Source organism: Malus domestica, chromosome 17, assembly GCF_042453785.1.
Source record: "Malus domestica chromosome 17, GDT2T_hap1".
NCBI lineage: Eukaryota > Viridiplantae > Streptophyta > Magnoliopsida > Rosales > Rosaceae > Malus > Malus domestica.
In genome coordinates this window covers 1,991,559-2,010,511 of record NC_091677.1, presented here as the reverse complement: position 1 = coordinate 2,010,511, position 18,953 = coordinate 1,991,559, and the positions used below count along the sequence as shown (strand labels likewise).

At 35.0% G+C, this 18,953-nt stretch overlaps 1 protein-coding gene across 2 annotated transcripts; it reads right to left on the bottom strand.

Annotated features, from left to right (window-relative positions):
* Positions 1-3,649: 3,649 nt before the first annotated feature.
* On the bottom strand, positions 3,650-18,668 carry LOC103432067 (ankyrin repeat-containing protein ITN1-like). Of its 2 annotated transcripts, XM_070817474.1 has the most exons (9): positions 18,524-18,668; positions 18,380-18,413; positions 11,726-11,823; positions 11,580-11,620; positions 8,625-9,411; positions 7,625-7,717; positions 7,337-7,384; positions 6,690-7,090; positions 3,650-4,698 (listed from the first exon to the last, which is right to left on the bottom strand). In XM_070817474.1, the coding sequence occupies exons 8-9, from the start codon at positions 7,002-7,004 to the stop codon at positions 4,090-4,092; spliced, it is 924 nt and encodes a 307-aa protein (XP_070673575.1). In that variant the 5' UTR covers positions 7,005-7,090; positions 7,337-7,384; positions 7,625-7,717; positions 8,625-9,411; positions 11,580-11,620; positions 11,726-11,823; positions 18,380-18,413; positions 18,524-18,668; the 3' UTR covers positions 3,650-4,089. The 2 variants fall into 2 exon arrangements, with proteins under 2 accessions (XP_070673575.1, XP_070673576.1); XM_070817475.1 differs by lacking the exons at positions 3,650-4,698; positions 6,690-7,090; positions 7,337-7,384; positions 7,625-7,717 and having other exon boundaries at positions 8,498-9,411.
* Between the last annotated feature and the right edge of the window lie 285 nt (positions 18,669-18,953).

Here is an 18,953-nt window from a genome sequence, read left to right as displayed (position 1 = left end):
GGATCCGTGTGAAAATATCAGTGTCTAAAAAAAACAATAATATCGATGATATTTCGCCGATATTATCAATATTTTGGTCCTTGACCATGCATACAAGCTTTCTTAGGAATGACAAACATTACATTAGTATTACAGTTACACTATATCACATACACCATTAAAAATTTATATTATTCTTAGACGGCAACCGCATGGATAAATGTTGAAAGAAAGAAAGGAAAAAAATAGTGAAGACTGAATAAAAGTAAGAGGAATGCTAGATAGTTTCCTCATTCGCCTTGACCTATTTACTTTTTTCAGTCACTTGATATTTGTATTCTACTATCAAATTAAACTCATAATGTGACAGCTCGTCCCTGATTTTAAGAGTTTTTAAAGTTTTAATAAAGGATTTTACAAAAATGCCCTTTGAGGCACGCGCATTATTCGAGGTTAATCGTTGTGTCGTGCCATCTAAGATTTGTTTTCTTGATATATCCTCGTAGTACTCATCGCTACGGACGCGTGGGCGCAGACGGTTCGTGATTTGGAGTTACAACGATAAAGATTTTAACGTTTGAAATTTGGGCATTTTAGGAATTATAATTTTAGTAAAATTTGGAATTTCTTTTATGACAGTGGACGGCCCAGATTTAATGAAGAAATAAATGGATGGCTGGGATGAGAAGAAAGAAGGTTTTGTGTGTGTGTGTGTGTGTGTGTGTGCATGAGAGGAAGAAGAAGCAAAGAAAAGAGACTAGGCAGGAATGCCCAATCGGGAAAAGAGAGAGGAAGGGAACAAGAGGGTCAGAGAGGGAGTCCAGCGAATGGGGAAAAGAGAGAGAGGAGACTGGCCAATCGAAACAAAGAAATGAGGAAAAGAGAGAGGGTGAGAAGCGGAAGAGAGAAGGAAGAAAACGGGTTCCCCCAACCTGCGACCCGTGTGCACCCATTCCCATTCCTTCATATTTTCCGGGGGTTTTCCACTGGATTTCTCTTGAAATTGGACTAAGAAACCATTCCCAATCATCCCCTAGCCTTTTCCTCTTCCATTCCCAACCTAATTTTATGGGATTTGAGCTTGAATTCGAGTAGAACGAATATATGGGTTCCGAGGGTGCTATGGCAAAATCCGAAGATCGTGAAGGTAATCCAGCAAATTGCTACCACCACTAGACTCCCCTAGAACCCAGGAACAAAACCCAATCAGTGGTGGAGGTGAGACGTTTGGAGGTCGAATTGAAACACACCTATTTCTAGGGTTCTTCACGGTTTTGGCAAAATTGAAGTGTTTCCAAGCCAAATTGGCCTTGGCCTCAGGTATAAAGTTTACTTTACTCATTGAGATATTCATTTCTGTAAATTTTGGTAATTTTTGGAGATGGTTGGATTTTCCGGCGAGCCGGAGCGGCCAACCACCACCTGCGGCGGCCCGTGTGGCGGCGCGTGGCCAGTGGCTCGCCAATGTCATTCTTAGCATGTGTTTAATGTTCTAGATTCAGTTTTGATAATTGATTGACGTAAATTGAGTAATTGAACCTAAGTTCGTTACGATTCGTGGTTAGGTAAAAATGTGAATTGACGATCGAACTGTTGGATCGTCACCAAACTTTGATACATTGTAATACGTAATATTTGAGGATTATAGGAACTTACGGATTGGGAATCCGATTTACAGATCTTCCGGAATTGGAGTTGTAAGTTCATAAAATAGAATGTTAACCGTCACTTGGTTTTGACAATTGATGGAGATCCGACCGTTGGATGGTAAGGAAATTTTAGAATGTTGTTCTAGAGATGTATTGTGGACCTCTGGAAGTTATGGATTGGAAATCTGAATTGCAGATCTTTCGGATCGAACTACGTAGTGACGTGTTTTATATAAGTTATATATTCTATCGATATGATTTATGAGGTTTGATTTGATGATTGTTCTAGGCGCCGATCGTCATGACGCCTCGATGTGTTGTACTAGGGAGTTGTAGGGCGAACTCCAGGTGAGTGGGCAGTATTTTTCTGTATTTACCTATATACTACTGATTTTCCCAGCAATTGAATTTAAATGAAAGCATGTTTTAAAATGCCATGCATACATATATATGAAATATGTGAATTAGTAATTGACGCATATATGTTAAATGGTGTTGTGGACGCACATGTGAGTATCAGGTGAGTTTTATGTTGTTCATGTGATTTAATGATGATGTGAATTATGTTGAGAGCTCATAACATGCACCTATGGTTTTAGTGCTTATACTATTCACCCTGCACCACACGCTCACCTTGGATCCAAGTAGGTGCATGTCGTACAGATCACAGTGGTGATTCCGACATGTCGTACAGACCACTAGAGGTGGTTCCGACCTGTAGGTGACTTTAGATTATTATACAGCTGTTGATGAGAGAAGCACTAGAGCGTATTCTTACACCATTCTTGTCGTACAAACTACTTTAGGTAGTTTCGATTTATGTGCAGAGTAGTGCCGTACAGGTCACAGTGGTGACTCCGGTTGGATTGGATATTGAGCTATAGAATTAACCGTACATGACCAACTGCAAGGTCTCCGGTTGATTCCTTGTTTCACCTGTTATATTGATGCATCTTTATTATGTTTTGATGCATAGCATGACATATTTTCTTGAAAAGTGTTAAAGACTTGTGATTTTAGTTTTGAGATTATATATGGTTATATATATACTATTTTTCTGGGAAAGTATACAGGTTTTACAACGAGGGGTTAGAAATGTTGTTAAATGAAATGTTTTCGAAAAACTTTGTTTTACTGACCCACTTAACTTTGTTTTGCGTCCCTCCAGGTTCAAGATAGCAGAGCTTTGGTGGCCACGAGGAATCCATCGGTGTTCTAACAGAATTCACAAAAGTAGGATTCGCCCTCGGGTGTTATATCTTAGTAATTGTATCTTTAAAGCTTTCAAACTGTGTAAATGGTTACGTCACTCTCACGTGGCGGCCATCATGTCCTCATTCATATTACAGTTAATTCATTTGATTAATGAAGGTATATATTTCTCAAGATATATAACCAAGCAATCATAGAAAATGACAGCAACCAGCATAAAGAGAATTGTTGGAAGATAATTTTTGCCTTCGGTTTGAAAAACCATGTTCGAATTTGATTTGAAACCGTCCATTTTAGCATTGTAGACATATATTAGTACAAATCATACCTCTTTAGCTAACTTGATGAAGTTTGCTACTTTGTACAGAATAAATTAAGAGTTTTTATTTTTATTTTTATTTTTAATGGCATATGAATTTATATACATTTTTTAATTTATTATATGAACTAATATTTTAAATAGTTTGTTATATCAACTTTCTGAAATTATTAATTTGTCATCTCACCTTAATTCCTTTAACTTTTCTATCCAAAATAAGTCATGAATTATGTTCGGGTTATTTTGGGCATTTCAACATCTCATTACTTTGTTAAGTTCATGGTTAATTTCATAAAACTTTGGATTGTAAATTCCCTATGTACTCCAATTTTTAACTAAATCATTTTACACCCTCAACAACCAAAAAAAAAGCTAAATCATTTTACAGATGTTCCAATTCGTAATTTAAATTTTTTTTTAACATGGAATCAGAAATTACATTTCAACTTAAACCACTATGAGAATGTTAATTGTTGTTGTCAAGCCAAAAACAGTTTAGAAAATTTTGGTGCTAACATGGGACCTTTTCCCACAATTAATGAGAATGCTCTCATTAAACTAGTGAGACTCACATTCTTCCATTCACAATACAACCACCAGTAAGAACTGAGCTATTGTCTACGAGTTCTCTAGACTCCTCTGCTCATGGTAAGAAGAAAAATTAAAAGAATTAAAGATAACATTAATAATTAATCTCTATTTAAATTGTCAAGATCCAAACAAAATGGGCTTGAGTCAATAAAAGGCCCAATCATTCAGCCACTGCAGTTCGACCATAAAAAATAAAAAAAATAAAAAAATTGAACAATGGGGTTTTTATTATAGGAACCAACCACTTACGTAGTGTGCCCACTGCATGCAAACTTTCTTATAAGTGACAAACATTTCATTACTACAGTTACACAACATATTGCATACACTATCAAGAATTTATATCCAACGTTTGACTTTCCTATTGAATATTCCTCTGCCATAAGTAGACACGAAAATCTCAACAAGAAGGGGAAATTGCATCCAAACAAATATGACGGGAATACCAGCAAGGAAAAATATTGGAGTAATAATCCATAATTTGTCACGAAGCATGAGGAATATGGCAGAAGAGTAGGCAACCATCATGGTCGCAACGGAGATGAAGAGTGTGGAAATGCCTATTATCATCTTTGTGGGTAAGGATTTGAGAAAATCATCTTCAGCATAACGCGATGTAAGGATGCACAAAAACATCAACGCTGAAGTTACAGAAGAAAATAGGGAAATTGCATCTGAAACTATAAAAACCATAAATAACTTTTCATTTAAGAATACGGGAAACCCTGTTTCTTGATTGTTTCCACCCGGAATTGTGAACGCTGCAGCAAACATGATTGTAATAATGAGAGCACTGACAATTATATAAGAACTTGATGTATCTTTCATCCACTTTTCTCCTTTCTCATGCAATTCCTTGTGGTTCTGGGTAAATAATCTAGCGGCTTTCAAGTAATCTTCTTTAAAAGGTGAGGCTCCCGTGGCTGTAACCACACTACTCTCTACCTCCTGCATTTCATTGAACAAAAACTAATGCATCGTAGTGACCTGAGGTGATCGTAATCTTTCAGTAATTTTAAAGGGAAAAAAATGAAGGATAAATGTGCATCTTATTGAAATTATATAAGCATCTGTTTTGTAAACTATTCATTCCCTGTTTACCTTTTATTATTTTTTGAAATTTTTATTTGAATTCATATGTTCTCTCTTTACACTTAAACTTTAAATGTGATTTTTTTTTTACGTTATTGCATAATTATTATCAAGTACGAGATGATATTAACAATAAGTAAACCCACACCTAATAATCAAACCCTACTATCATGCAATATTTATCTTATGTGCATTCTAACTAAAATCATAAGACGATCTCATAAATAATATATTAAAAAAAAAACTCTTCTTGACCAATGGATAATGATTTTGAAGTTTGAATCCTCCAACGAAGGTATGAATCGATTTACGATAGCTTTTTTATTTGATTTTTTTTTTAATGTTTAGTAACAAAATGAGTACATTTTCCAGCATAATTAGCACCAGAAACATGTATGGTATTGTAATTTTTTTAATCATCTATATGGGATTAAGCAAAATCAGTAGATGAGGATAAATTAAAACATATACGGGATTAAGCAAGAGACAAATATATGAGAGATATTGCTCTCTTTACACCTACAGAACACTTATTTGGGTTTTTATTTTCTAAATGAGTGTATAACTAAATTTATATATTGAATTGGGGTTGTGAGGCTAGTTTAGGTACTAAATTTGGGGCTAAAGAAATATTGATAATATAATTTAAAATAAAATGAATATAGAAAGTAATTTAGGCATCAAAAGAGGTTATACGACTTCAAATAAAATTTTCCTTATTTTGCTTCCTTTTGAATTAGTGTTTCATACGTTAGTTCCTCATGTCGGAATAAATTCAACTTGATTCATACTGAGCTTAAACATATAATGAGGTAAAATTTATACTATTCATGGACAATATTGGCATGGGATAAAGTGAGAAGAAGTTAAATTTCAGGTATTAAGTGACACAATTTGAATTAGAGAAATTAGATTCACATTTCTCATTTTTCTATTTCATTGATTAAAAACTTTCTTTCTTCCATTTTTTTTGGAGATCCTTTGGCTTTTATATCCACATCATTTTTTTTAAATTAAATATTTACATGTTAGCATATTTAAATTTTATAAATAAAAAGTATTTAATCATTTTCAAATACATTCATTTAGTGTTAGAAAGGTTTGGTTTGGTATATTTATATTTGTAGTTAAATTTTGCATATTTTTTTTTTTTTGCTTTTTAACTTGTACCTTTTTTTTAATTGCAACCTTTTTTTAGATACAAATTTTCTTTTTAGTTTAATTTGTACCCCGTGCATTTAATTTCTTTTTATAACCCATATTTTTACTCTTATTTGTACTCAAATTTTTTTTAATCTTTTATTTAAACCCATTTATATATTTATAATGCACCAATTTTTTCATAAAAAATGTACTACTGTATTACATGTAACATGTACCAATGCTTAAAACGTACCCATATTTAAATTTTTTTTTTATTCCTTAGAATTCACACAATTCAAATTTGAGGAAAAAAAAAATTATAAATCCTTATTTGGTGTTAATCTTTTCGAGCGGTCCATCCTTGTATTCTGGGTTCGAAACTTCCCTCTCCGGTTAATTATTGTAAAAGTTTTGAACCTCTCCCTCTCCCCTTAATAATAATAAGAAACTCAAAAAATAAAACTTCCATGATTTTAGAAGGAATTACTAATTTTCATTATTAAATTTTCTTTGTTAACACTAATATTCAGTATTTTGTCCCTCAATCAAATTATTTAAATTAATGAAGTTTCAGTCTAAAATTTTGGTCAATGAGGGGCATGAACCTGAGTTTCCATTTGAATTTTGTGAGGTCAAGTACTCGGATTGAATTTCAGGGACCATAGATGTAAGCAAGCCTACAAAAATATATAAATAATTCTAACCTTGTACCATTGCCTTTCTCTCTGCATTTGCAAGGCTGCACCTGCAATACCATCAAGCTTTTCTGAAGGAGATAACATCGCTGCATAATCTAGCATGATTTTCCCGGAACCATCTTTCAAAGTCACGAGGTAATTTCTTTTACCAGTCCCGTATACAAGGCTATAAACATTTTCTTGACGGCATTCAATAGCATGATGAAATAACGAGCTCAACAATAACCTTGGTTTGGCCTTACATAAAGTAATAACGAGCTCAACAATCCCATTTTGAGCAGCTAGTCTTACTGTATCAAATAGTCCATAAATTTCCGCCATTTCTTCTTTATTTAAATATTTTATCAAGTCCAAAATTTGTTGTGATCGAACATGGTGCAATTTCAGTTCACTAATGTGGTTTATTCCTACATTGAGATTCAAAACAATGTTACAACTCACCACATTTTTAATGAGTCCATAGATAAACAAAATTGATAATTTAAACAAAAGAAAACTGAAATTCTTACAAATTCCTCTAAATTTGTGGCCAAGAGATTCGATAAATCAAACAAAATCAACATACATAATTTCAACAGATGTGTGAGAGAAGAAGTTAATTGTGTGTTTATCATTTTCTATAAAACAAAATTAATTAATTAATGTCCACTTACCCAAAAACTCTGAAAGCCTCGATGGAAGTACTTGTAATAAACCCAAGTCTGCGAAACAAATTTAAAATTAAATTTGCTGCCAAAAATATCTTTATAAGCCTGATTAGATGATATATGGCATAAGCAAAGAAAAATAAAATGCAATTCTTATCTACTGTAGTGAAATTTTATATGAAACCCTAGAGCAGCTCAATAATTTTAAAAACAAAACAAAAAAAGAAAGAGCAGAACATATGAAAAGGACGCCAACATATCAAATCATAGTTTGACTTCTGAGATGTAACATACCTGTGCTATTCCCTTGATCACCTTGTTCATTTTCTTGATTTTGAACATTTATACGAGCATCACTGACGGAAGGAGCATCACATACGTGTATACCTATTAAGAAATACGAATTCCTCATTCAAAATACTTCTGGTAGATAATGTCTTTGACATAAGACCAATTATCTTTTACTACAAATTTTGTGGATGAAAACACACCATTATGGTAGTACCCATTTATAATATGATTTAAGAAAAATATTAGGGAGACCACCTTATTTGAACCAACTCATAAAACCCTTTATGCGGAAGGTGACATTTATACATGCCACATATAATGTTGACAAATTTGATCGTAATAAAAAAAATGGAAAATATTACTAACAGTTATAAATCCACCATTGCCAAAATTTGAGCGACGTCCCACTCGGGAATGCAAAGGGCAGAAGAGCAAATTCATATATAGGGCTTCTTGTTCGAAAAGGACAGAGCAAGTGTGGGCACCGTCGAAGTAAATCATATGCGATATCTGTACGTATGTATATTTAGACCAGTTATCATATATGTTCGAGGCTCTTCAAGGTGAGGAATCCCCATTTTAGCTAGAAAATAAGGATGATGTGACAGCCGTCCGATCTCTTTTAATGAGATCGTGGGGTTGCAACTAAACACAACTTGTTACATTTCTTCTCTCTTTTTCTCCGTTGCTCTGAATCTCTACCTCGCGAACGACGCATAGCCAAGACAACCGAAGTCCAATCGAACCCAAATCTTTTCCCCCTGATCATTTTAGGCAACCTGGAGACTGGATTTAAGGATTTTGGAGTTTTTTTTCCTTTCAATTTCTAAATTCTAGAGATTGTTTTCAACGATTTGCTTCTTTTTTTTTCAAATATTAAAGATTAAAACTTATTGAGTTCGGATTCAAATGTGTTCAGTGGTTAGAAATTGAAGATAAAAAAGAGGAACAGATTCACAACCCAAGTTCAGTTCTACAATTAAATCGAATTAGAAATTATTACCGCGCCTTCTCCATTAACCTGCAACCCAGAATCAGAACTTGAAAAAGAAACTCCCTCTCCAGAACGTTCAAAATGGTCAGGGGAGGAAACCGATTCAAGGAAAAGATGGAAAGATTAGGGCTTCATTGCATTTGAACCTCTAGTTTCTGGTTCGGTCCTTCGCGAGGCAGAGAAAGAAAAGTAGGAAAATAAAGAACAAGAAATGTAATAAATGCATCTTTAATGCCCAGCCGCACGATCTCGCTAAATGAAATCAGACGGCTCGGTGCATCATCTCCATTTTCCAATTAAAATGGGGATCTCGGTTGATAAAAGGCACGTATATCAAATTGTTTGGCCCGAAGACAACAGATAACAAGTTCAGAGCCGCAAGTGCCTTTATCTGGCTTTAGATCTTCGAGTGGAGTTACAGAGTAGAGGTACCGAACTATATCCCATCGGTGATTCTTAGCAGCAATGAGAATCGGAGTCATTTGGCTGGAATCTCGGGCAATACCGAGTAGTTTCTTGTTCTTCGCAACCAAGCATTCAACGATCTTGATGTTTTTTGCAGCAGCAATGGTAAGAGCCGTCTCACCAAAAGTATTTTTGGTCTCGAATTGCTCTTCCGTCATCAACTGCACCAGCTCTTCCACAATTTGCTCGCGCCCTTCGTATGTTGCATTGTGAAGAGCTGTATCCCCCCATGAATCCGTTGCTGTTATTGCACTGGGGTGTAGGGTGAGAAACTCCTTCGCTGCACACCAATCATTCCGCTTCACAGCATCGAACCAAGGTTTATAATCAACTGTCAAGGGTACGTATGAAATTAAATATGGCATTTTAAACAAGGGATATATTAACTACTTTCTGTTGAGAGGTCCCTCCTTATTGGGTAGAGGAGAAATGTTGACAGAAAGAAAGAAAAAAAATAGTGAAGACTGAATAAAAGTAAGAGGAATGCTAGATAGCTTCCTCATTCGCCTTTACCTATTTACTTTTTTCACTCATCACTTGATATGTGTGTTCTACTACCAAATTAAACTCATAACTCGTGGTAAAAACTTAGTTTAATTTGTTGGTAGAATACACTTGTCAAGTCTCAAATTATGAGTGAAAAATATAAATGGGAAAGGTACATCATTTCTAAAAAGTAGAATAAAAATTGAGATGGTTAATTATTGGTTTTGCGGTGGGATGTGAAGCAAGGAAACCTATTGTTTTCTTGGTTTCTTAGTTCCTATAAAAGCCATACCCTCATACGTTTCTATCATCCGTACAAAATGATGAGTAGATTTTATATTATATATTTTACCCTAATTTTAGTGTATTTTGGTTAATATATTGGAAGAATTTTGATACTTTGAATTGTATTTTCAATATAGGACTTTCGACTTCCTCTGGAGCAAAACAGGACCAAATGGACGAATTTTGGAGTAATTCCAGTTGGAGGACATTCGTGAGTCACTTAGCTTGATCGTATCAAAATTTGGGATTTTTCTACCAAGCGGTTATTTTCTGGCGATGAAATAAAGAAGCAGTGTGCAGTGCTGGAAAATGACGTTTTTGGGCTTAAATGACGTTTTTGGAGCCCAAGATGACCTCGGATGGGTTCGTGGCCTTCTGGAAAAGTGTTCAGAATATTCCAAACATCAAATCCAGCTATATTGGGCCAGTTTTGGAGCAGCTTATGGGCCAAAACGTGGCTGTTCAGATTTTAGACGAATTTTATCATTTAATTTAGGGTTATGTTTCCTAGGGTTTGTGTGGTGGCTTGGCAAATATATTGCTTAGCCGTCTACAGTTTTAGAGAACGTTTTATTTTATGCAATATTGGAGACAGAGAGAAGTGCTAGGGTTTTGAAGATTTTCTACCTGAAGGTGTTTTCAATCCTTTTCTTAATAGATATTTCTATGATTTCAATTATGAATATGCGGAACTAATTCCTTTTGCTAGGGCGAAGCCTTGAGCCTTAACATGAATATGTGATTTTTATTTAATTGCTTATGATTGATTGCATGCGTACTTTGAATTGTTAATAACCGGGATAAAAACTATCTAATTGTCTTAATGCCTGATCACCATTAGGATCTTTAGAAAAGTAATTTGATGCAATTTTGGTCGGAAGGTTCCCTGAAATTGACGCTGGCTTCTTGTGATTAATAATTGTAATTTCTCTTAGGATGAATATCACGTCTTAAGGATTGCATGGTTTTTCAAAGGATTTTCATAAAGCATAATGAGTCTTTCATGTTTAGATTTGATCCGAACGTCCGGACGGGTTGCATGTTAGATATACGTTCTATGTTGGAGGTTCCAAGTAGAATATGAATTAGGAAAATCTAACCTTCAAAGTGGCATGTGTAGATTATAAGTAATTGGTAAAAATTCATAGGATTGCTAAGTGATGGTGGAACCCTAGTGCTTTCTTAATTTGATTTTCTCAGAACTGTTTTCTTCTCTAGTCCTAATATTACAGATTGTTTATTTTAGTTCATTAAATTCGTTTTTATTTTAATTAGGTTATAAAATCAATCACTTCAATTTCTATTTTACAATAATTAAATGTAATCTGATTAGTTCGAATTATTTAATAATCCCTGTGGAGATGACCTTGCGAAATCCGTTTATACTACAATAACCTTGTGATTCTTGCAAGTAAAATAGGAGATTTAAGCCCGTTCACATGAGTAGTAAAAATCCCTATCACAAAACTCAAATACAAAGTTTTGGATAGAAAGAAGATTTTGGATAGAAAGAGGCATATGGAGTAACGTTTGGTCACCTGATGGTCAATGGTTCATGGTCACCAATCCTTCAGTTTGATATAAAACCTTGAAAGCACATCCATTTATTCTCCAAGGTTTCACCCTTGATATTAAATTCAAGAGTAATTGACCATGTATTCCTTACACAAAAGGAAACCAAGAGAACCTTTCATATGTATTTAATACTTTGATTTTCACGATACATACCTGGGTTTTCTACTGGGTTGATCTCTGCTGCCATGCTCAATCTGTCAATTTATCCAAAAGAGATTTTATAATTGGTAGATCATGATCATGTGTTTATACATGGAAACAAAGAAAGAAATAGTGAACCAAAGTAATTAACAACTCACAACTTGAATTGAAACGGGGAAACCTTCTGATAAAACTTCAGCTTGAATTGGGGTTCTATAGCACTGGTGCTGCCAAGTTCCTACTGTTTTCTTGGTTCCTATAAAAGCCATACCTTCATAGGTTACTATCACCCGTACAGAAATCAAATACAGAGTTTGGATAGAAAGAAAGCCTCTTGAGTAACATTTGTTGTGAGGATGTATTTTGTGAGTCTCAAATTTTTTGCACCCAAAATTTTCTGTGGTTAATCTAATTGAGTGACACGCGTTTTTTATCTTAACTTCAACTTACACAGTTAAAAATTAAAAACCAAATACTGAAGAAAAAGAAATAACCTAAGCATTCCCCTAATCCTCACGCACCCTAACACTACCTCGCCGGCGGACTCCTTCTCTTCCTCACCTATCACTGCCGGCTAACATATCCAAAATGCTTGAAGTGAATCTTGGAACAGAAAAATGGGTTTTCTCAATTTCAATTCGGGGAACAGAATAATGGTATGGAAGGGGAGTTGAATATCAGAGTGGGCAACGAACGAGACTAACAAAATAAGAATATTATTAAACAAACAAGAATGCGGAAACGGCTACAAAACCCTAAGAGACTAAATTGTGAATGACTTGTTTTTAATTAACTAATACAAGCACTACTATATATAGTGAAAACTAAAGCAAAATCCTAATCCTTAAAGGATATAGAAAACTCTAATAAACCCTAAATCCTAACCCTTAAAGGATATAGAAAATTCTAATATCATTGTCCCACAAGAAAACCATAAACAAAAATAAACTAATAACTAATTTTCCAACACCCCCCGTCAAACTCATGACAGTACACGTACGTCATGAGTTTGTCAACAAGCAGATGCGGATGCAAGCTCCGTTAGGCGGACAAGACAAGACAAGCTCCGTTAGGCGGACACGACAAGGCAAGCTCCGTTAGACGGACACGACAAGGCAAGCGGGCGAGCAATCAAGCGAGCAAACGAACAATCCAAGCGAGCAGGCGAGCAAACAAGCAATTCCAGCAATCAACAAATTCTTATCCAAGCAGGCCAACCAACAATTCCTGCAGGCCTAAAACAAACATCCAAAAATAATTTCTTTTTTTCTTTTTTTTTCCTTATTTTCTTCTCCTTTTTTTTTTCTTTTCTCCTTCTTCCTCTTTTATTCTTCTATTTCCTTTTTTCCAATGGTTTTCTCTAGAACGCGCAAACCAAGCGCGAGTTCTGGTCAACGAACAATGGGAAGGCAAGCAAGCAAGCAGATGTGCAAGGTTTCTGGTTGATGCGAGTGTAGCAGCAGTGGTTCTGATTCTGCGATGGTGATGGCAATGGTCTGCGGATCAGAGGACTTGGGTTGTGGTTGCTTCGCCAAGGGGGTCGATCGGGGTTGATCAGGTTGCAGGGCGGTTTGTGCTATTTTTATTTTTTTTCAAACTAAACCAAAGACAATCTAAAGAATGAAACAAGACAGACAAACAAACTGATACGAATCCAGGGCAGATTAAATCCCGAAGGATTGAACCTGCTCTGATACCAAGTTGAATATCAGAGTGCGCAACAAACAAGACTAACAAAATAAGAATATTATTAAACAAACAAGAATGTGGAAACGGCCACAAAACCCTAAGAGACTACATTGTGAATGACTTGTTTGTAATTAACTAATACAAGCACTACTATATATAGTGAAAACTAAAGCAAAATCCTAATCCTTAAAGGATATAGAAAACTCTAATAAACCCTAAATCCTAACCCTTAAAGGATATAGAAAATTCTAATATTCTTGTCCCACAAGAAAACCATAAACAAAAATAAACTAATAACTAATTTTCCAACAGTTAAGATGTGGACAACGAAGTTTATCGGGAAGAAAAATTAAAATTAAAATTTTAAATAGAAAGATGAAAGAAAATAATGCACAAGATAGAGATAAAAATGTTGAGTCTTGTCTCTTGGTCACCTGATGATCAAGGGTTCATGGTCACCAATCCTTGAATTTGATGTCAAGGTTTGAAATTGAAACTTTGAAAGTGTTGGAATTTACATATTACAATATTAATAATTATAATATTTAATTCAATAATTGAATGAAAAATACTTTAACCGTTTGTATCAAACCGTATTTGTCATTAAATGGGTGCCATCTTATACAAAGTAGCGCCACATTGAGTATGGACCTTTTAAATGGTGCCATCTAAAAGATGTATGTATGCATCTCTTCGTCAATCAATGCCTTCGGTTTTATTTAACCTCATGAAACCATGGCATTAAGATATAGAAAATTAGAGTTAATTTATACTCTTGAGAAATAGGGTTTCCCCACTTTATTTCTCAAATGATTCGTGTGTCAAATTCCGAGTCGTGTCTTGAGAGTACGGAATATATAAAGTTCGCCAGAGTCCGAAGATTGAAGTGCTTTGACTTCAGATTATAGATTGTTGAATCCTGGGAGATAGACGCCTATCAAACTACAAGCACAAGAGTAGGGGTGAAATTCTATCTTTAGGACATTGCATTTATGCAAGCCTCAATCTCCAAGTTTGTCAGTTTTTCTAACTTTATCTCTAATTGTTTATATTAATCTCATACATAATTGATGTTGTGATTTTCTTTATGAATACTTTCATTGAAATTCTTTTATTATTTTCATATTTTCTAATATTGCTCCAACAATCTAAAGATAGAAATTTTTTATATGCAATTGTTAGAAAATATGTTTAGAAAGATTGTGGGATGTAAAACGTATATGCAGTATATGTATTATGTAAAACAGTGAAGGGAAAAGGAAAAGAAAAAATTCATCAAACAAGTTGGTGATGATCTTTAGATCATTGCACATGATGATCGTTATGGAAATTGACATAGTATACTAGTAATCTGTCATATTCGAAGCGGTGCATTTGCTTGTCTAATGAATTGTATTCTTACCATAGTACTGATTGATGTTATATAATTTACCAAAGAATGCGCACACAGATTTGAAGGAATGTATTTGAACAATTTATTGTAATTTTCATGTTAAACCTTTTGAGTGCAGATTGGTTTCTGGAATAAAACAAAGTGGTAGAGCGGTTTGACAATTCAAACCGTATGTCATCAGGCATGTGTTTAATTATTTGAATATAAATCATAACGTTTGCTCATATTGGTTACTGATTGGCGAAAGAATGTGGTAGGCAGGAAATTACATCCTTCCTGCCAAGCCCAAAAGGGAACGGCTATGACTGTTCAAATCGAACAAATGCATGGAAGACTAAGTAGATGCCATCTTTCCAAAAATGTTGAAGGGGCATGATGACTTATGGGTCTTTTGTCCGTAACTATATTGAGTTACGGAGATGTGGTTATGACTTGATCTTTTTCAGACTAACGAAGGAGATCAATGGTGTTTATGAACAGCATCAGTTTACAGTTGGCAATCACGTCTTCCTGCTAAAGACGTAAATGGTGTATCTTTTGCATTTAAAATGAAAAGACATGTTAATTGGTAAAACAGCCAAACACATGTTGGATTACATGAATCGTACCATAAGTCACAACTAATTAAGAGGCTTTGCCCCGTGTGTGTGTGATTTCATGTGAAGTATGGTTTTTGTGTTCGCAAAGCACTTAAATTAAGAATTACTTGATTCGTTTCTTTTTGACAATCAGTTTTAGATATATTGATTTAGTAGATGAATGAATTGCCATTTGCTTTGATTAAAAAGCTACACTGTTGCTTACATTTGATGGGTTTTGCATACTGTTGAATATACGTATCTCTTACAATAGTTTGGATTGGTGTTTTAACATAGTTTTGAATGGTAATTTCGCCATAATACATTCATTTGGACAATGGATCATGTTGTTTTGCATGTCAAACGGTTTGGAACTCAATAACTGTTAAGGTTTTATCATTTCCGAAATGAAAATGTCATAAAGCATGATGATATATTGAAAAACTATAGTGTTGAACTGTATTTGGTCTGTGTACATATTCATCTTGTATACGCATGGGGAGTTGTTACTTTAATCTAACAGTTCCTTTTTATTTTTTGCGTGCCCTTATTTTCTGGGAACGAATTACCTGTTTCAAAGCCTCATGTGTGCAACACTAAGACAACTGAAATGGGATGAGAATGGTGTGAAATTAGTATGACAGTTAGATGCATACCTTGATTTGTTGCATTCATATGTGTGGAGTCCTGAAATGAATCATTGGGTGTTCTGTAAAATATATATGGTATATGTAGAACTCCATCACAATTGACCAGTTGGAGATTCTAGATAAAAGAGAAATCGATGAGACCGCGGCTTGACGGTTCTATATTCATTTGAGTCAAGAATTTTGGGGCATTTAGAACCATGTGGTGGTTAAGATGCAACTAATTGACAAATGCATAGTTTCTGTAAGGTGGTGGAACCAAAAGGTTGAATCTGCCATATGAGATTCCAAGGAAAAAGCATGCCATTTGAAGTGCTGCTTTTGACAGTGAAAGGGTACGACTTTTCCAACTAGTATATGATGCAACACTTAACTTTCTGGAAGATTTCTTGAGAAGCATTTAGTTTATGTGTTTTGCTTCTTTGCCGAGGAGAGTGATGCATTTGCCATGTCAGTCATGGAGAAAATGAATATTATTGAGTGTTATTCAAAATGATCTCAATATAGAGAAATAATCTTGAAATTGTGGGGGTCCTTCACAAAGGAAAAGACAACACTAAAAATGTGCGGGGCATTTCGCATAATTGTATTAGACATGCATGATGATACTTATTAAGTAAGCATATAAATGGACATGGACATTGGGTCATGTATGTTAGTCATAGTGTGGAAAGGATGAAAGCCAAGAAGTGCTTTTCCATAATGGCTAGTGAGGCATGAAGGCCTAAGAAGATAGATATATAAGGTCTATCTTAGTTGTTCCTTACTTCTTAAAGTGGAAAATGTGATCGATTTAATGATAGCATTACAAGAAACAACAATTATGAAAGAATTGTGGGGGTTGGTTAAAAGTAAGTTGCTGATTGAACGACATTTAAGATGTCATCTCCTGTAATGAGTAATTGTTTAAGGTTTGGTAAGGTTAGAGACCTTCTTACAACTACCTTAAATGTAGGGGAGTATGCCCAAGTATTAGCAAATTACTAACTAAAGTCCCAACATGTATGGTTGAGGACTTGACGTTGTAAATCAACTACTCTCGTATGAAATATAATTTCATAAGATGGATTGTATACACCATTAAAAATAGTCAACCTAGTAGTGGATCCAATTATTAAAGGTTAGACTAGAGAGTAAGTTGATCATCGAGGGGAATGAGGCTAAAGCCAACATAACTAATGAATCAGCCGGTCGGAAACCTAACTTAGTTGATTGAAGATCCCATGGTCTAAGTTCAATAGGCAAACTGGTTGGGCATGATTCAAAGAAGTTAACACACTATATACCTCATTCCTATGATGGAAGAAGTGTGTTGTCTGCAGACGTTTTAGGTTGTATATTTATACTTAATGACAGTGATATCTTATAAATAAGAGGAATATAGCAGACTATTCTTAATCAGTGGTCACCTATGTGAGAGTAGAAGTGGGTCGCTTCTATGAGTATGAGATGGCTAAATACTCTAAAGCTCTCATGAATCCGGGATTTGTTCAGGACCAAAATGAACACAACCGTATGAACCGGAATATATTAGGATTAGTGATGTGTGTTGCTTATTGTCTCGGTTTACTACTGCGGTGAACAGTTCAAGATTCTATATTCACTGCGTCACCAAGTAAATCCGATAAGTATTCACTAGGGTAGGTTCAAGTCCAAAAGACACCTCTCCCGATGCATCTCTTGTCCGCCTGTACTCTCAAATTCTTTCTAATTTTTCATTCATGTGGGGGATTGTTGGAATTTACATATTACAATATTAATAATTATAATATTTAATTCAATAATTGAATGAAAAATACTTTAACCGTTTGTATCAAACCGTATTTGTCATTAAATGGGTGCCATCTTATACAAAGCGGCGCCACATTGAGTATGGACCTTTTAAATGGTGCCATCTAAAAGATGTATGTATGCATCTCTTCATCAATCAATGCCTTCGGTTTTATTTAACCTCATGAAACCATGGCATTAAGATATAGAAAATTAGAGTTAATTTTTACTCTTGAGAAATAGGGTTTCCCCACTTTATTTCTCAAATGATTCGTGTGTCAAATTCCGAGTCGTGTCTTGAGAGTACGGAATATATAAAGTTCGCCAGAGTCCGAAGATTGAAGTGCTTTGACTTCGGATTATAGATTGTTGAATCCTGGGAGATAGACGCCTATCGAACTACAAGCACAAGAGTAGGGGCGAAATTCTATCTTTAGGACATTGCATTTATGCAAGCCTCAATCTCCAAGTTTGTCAGTTTTTCTAACTTTATCTCTAATTGTTTATATTAATCTCATACATAATTGATGTTGTGATTTTCTTTATGAATACTTTCATTGAAATTCTTTTATTATTTTCATATTTTCTAATATTGCTCCAACAGAAAGCACGTCTACTTATTCTCCACGATTCTACCCTTAATGTTAAATTCAAGAGTGAATGACCGTGCATTCCTTACACAAAAGGAAATCAAGAGAACCTTTCATATAGATTTAATACTTTGATGATAGATACCTGGGTTTATTCGGTCTTTGCTGCCATGCTCAATCTGAAAACTTATCCGAAGGAGATTTTAATATAGGTAGACCGTGATCATGTGTTTATATATGAAAACAAAGAGAAAAAACAGTGAACCACGTAAACGTAATCAACACTCACACTTGGATAGAAATGGGGAAGCCTTCAGAGAAAGCTGACGATTCGGTTTTTTTCCAAAACCGAAAACCGATCCGTCGCAATTTCTCTGAAACTCAACGAAGTTCTGCAGTGGACTTCTCCGCCTTCGATCTGTGTCAAAAACTCGCCATTTTCAACAACCAAAACCACAAACTTGATCTACCCAAGAAAAAGAATAATCTATGGTGGTTAAAGTCCTTACTTCGTCGGGGAAGCGACGTGGCTTGTCGGGAAACTCGAACCCGACTGAGGTCGTGGTGGTCCGGCTTTGGGTCCAAGTATGGGACACGTACAAAAGACACGGCCGAGTTGAGTTTGAGGAGTAGACCACGATGGTGGTTTGGAAGTTGATCCACTAAAGGTAGTTTTGCTCTCTGCGCTGCAAAGAGAAGAGGAGTGAGGAAGAGGATCG

Excerpts from the sequence above, each read along its gene's own strand:
- LOC103432067 (XM_070817474.1), bottom strand. The coding sequence starts at position 7,004 with ATGGCGGAAATTTATGGACTATTTGATACAGTAAGACTAGCTGCTCAA. Across the intron at positions 4,699-6,689 it reads GAGAAAGGCAATGGTACAAG|GAGGTAGAGAGTAGTGTGGT; the intron begins GTTAGAATTATT and ends AATGAAATGCAG.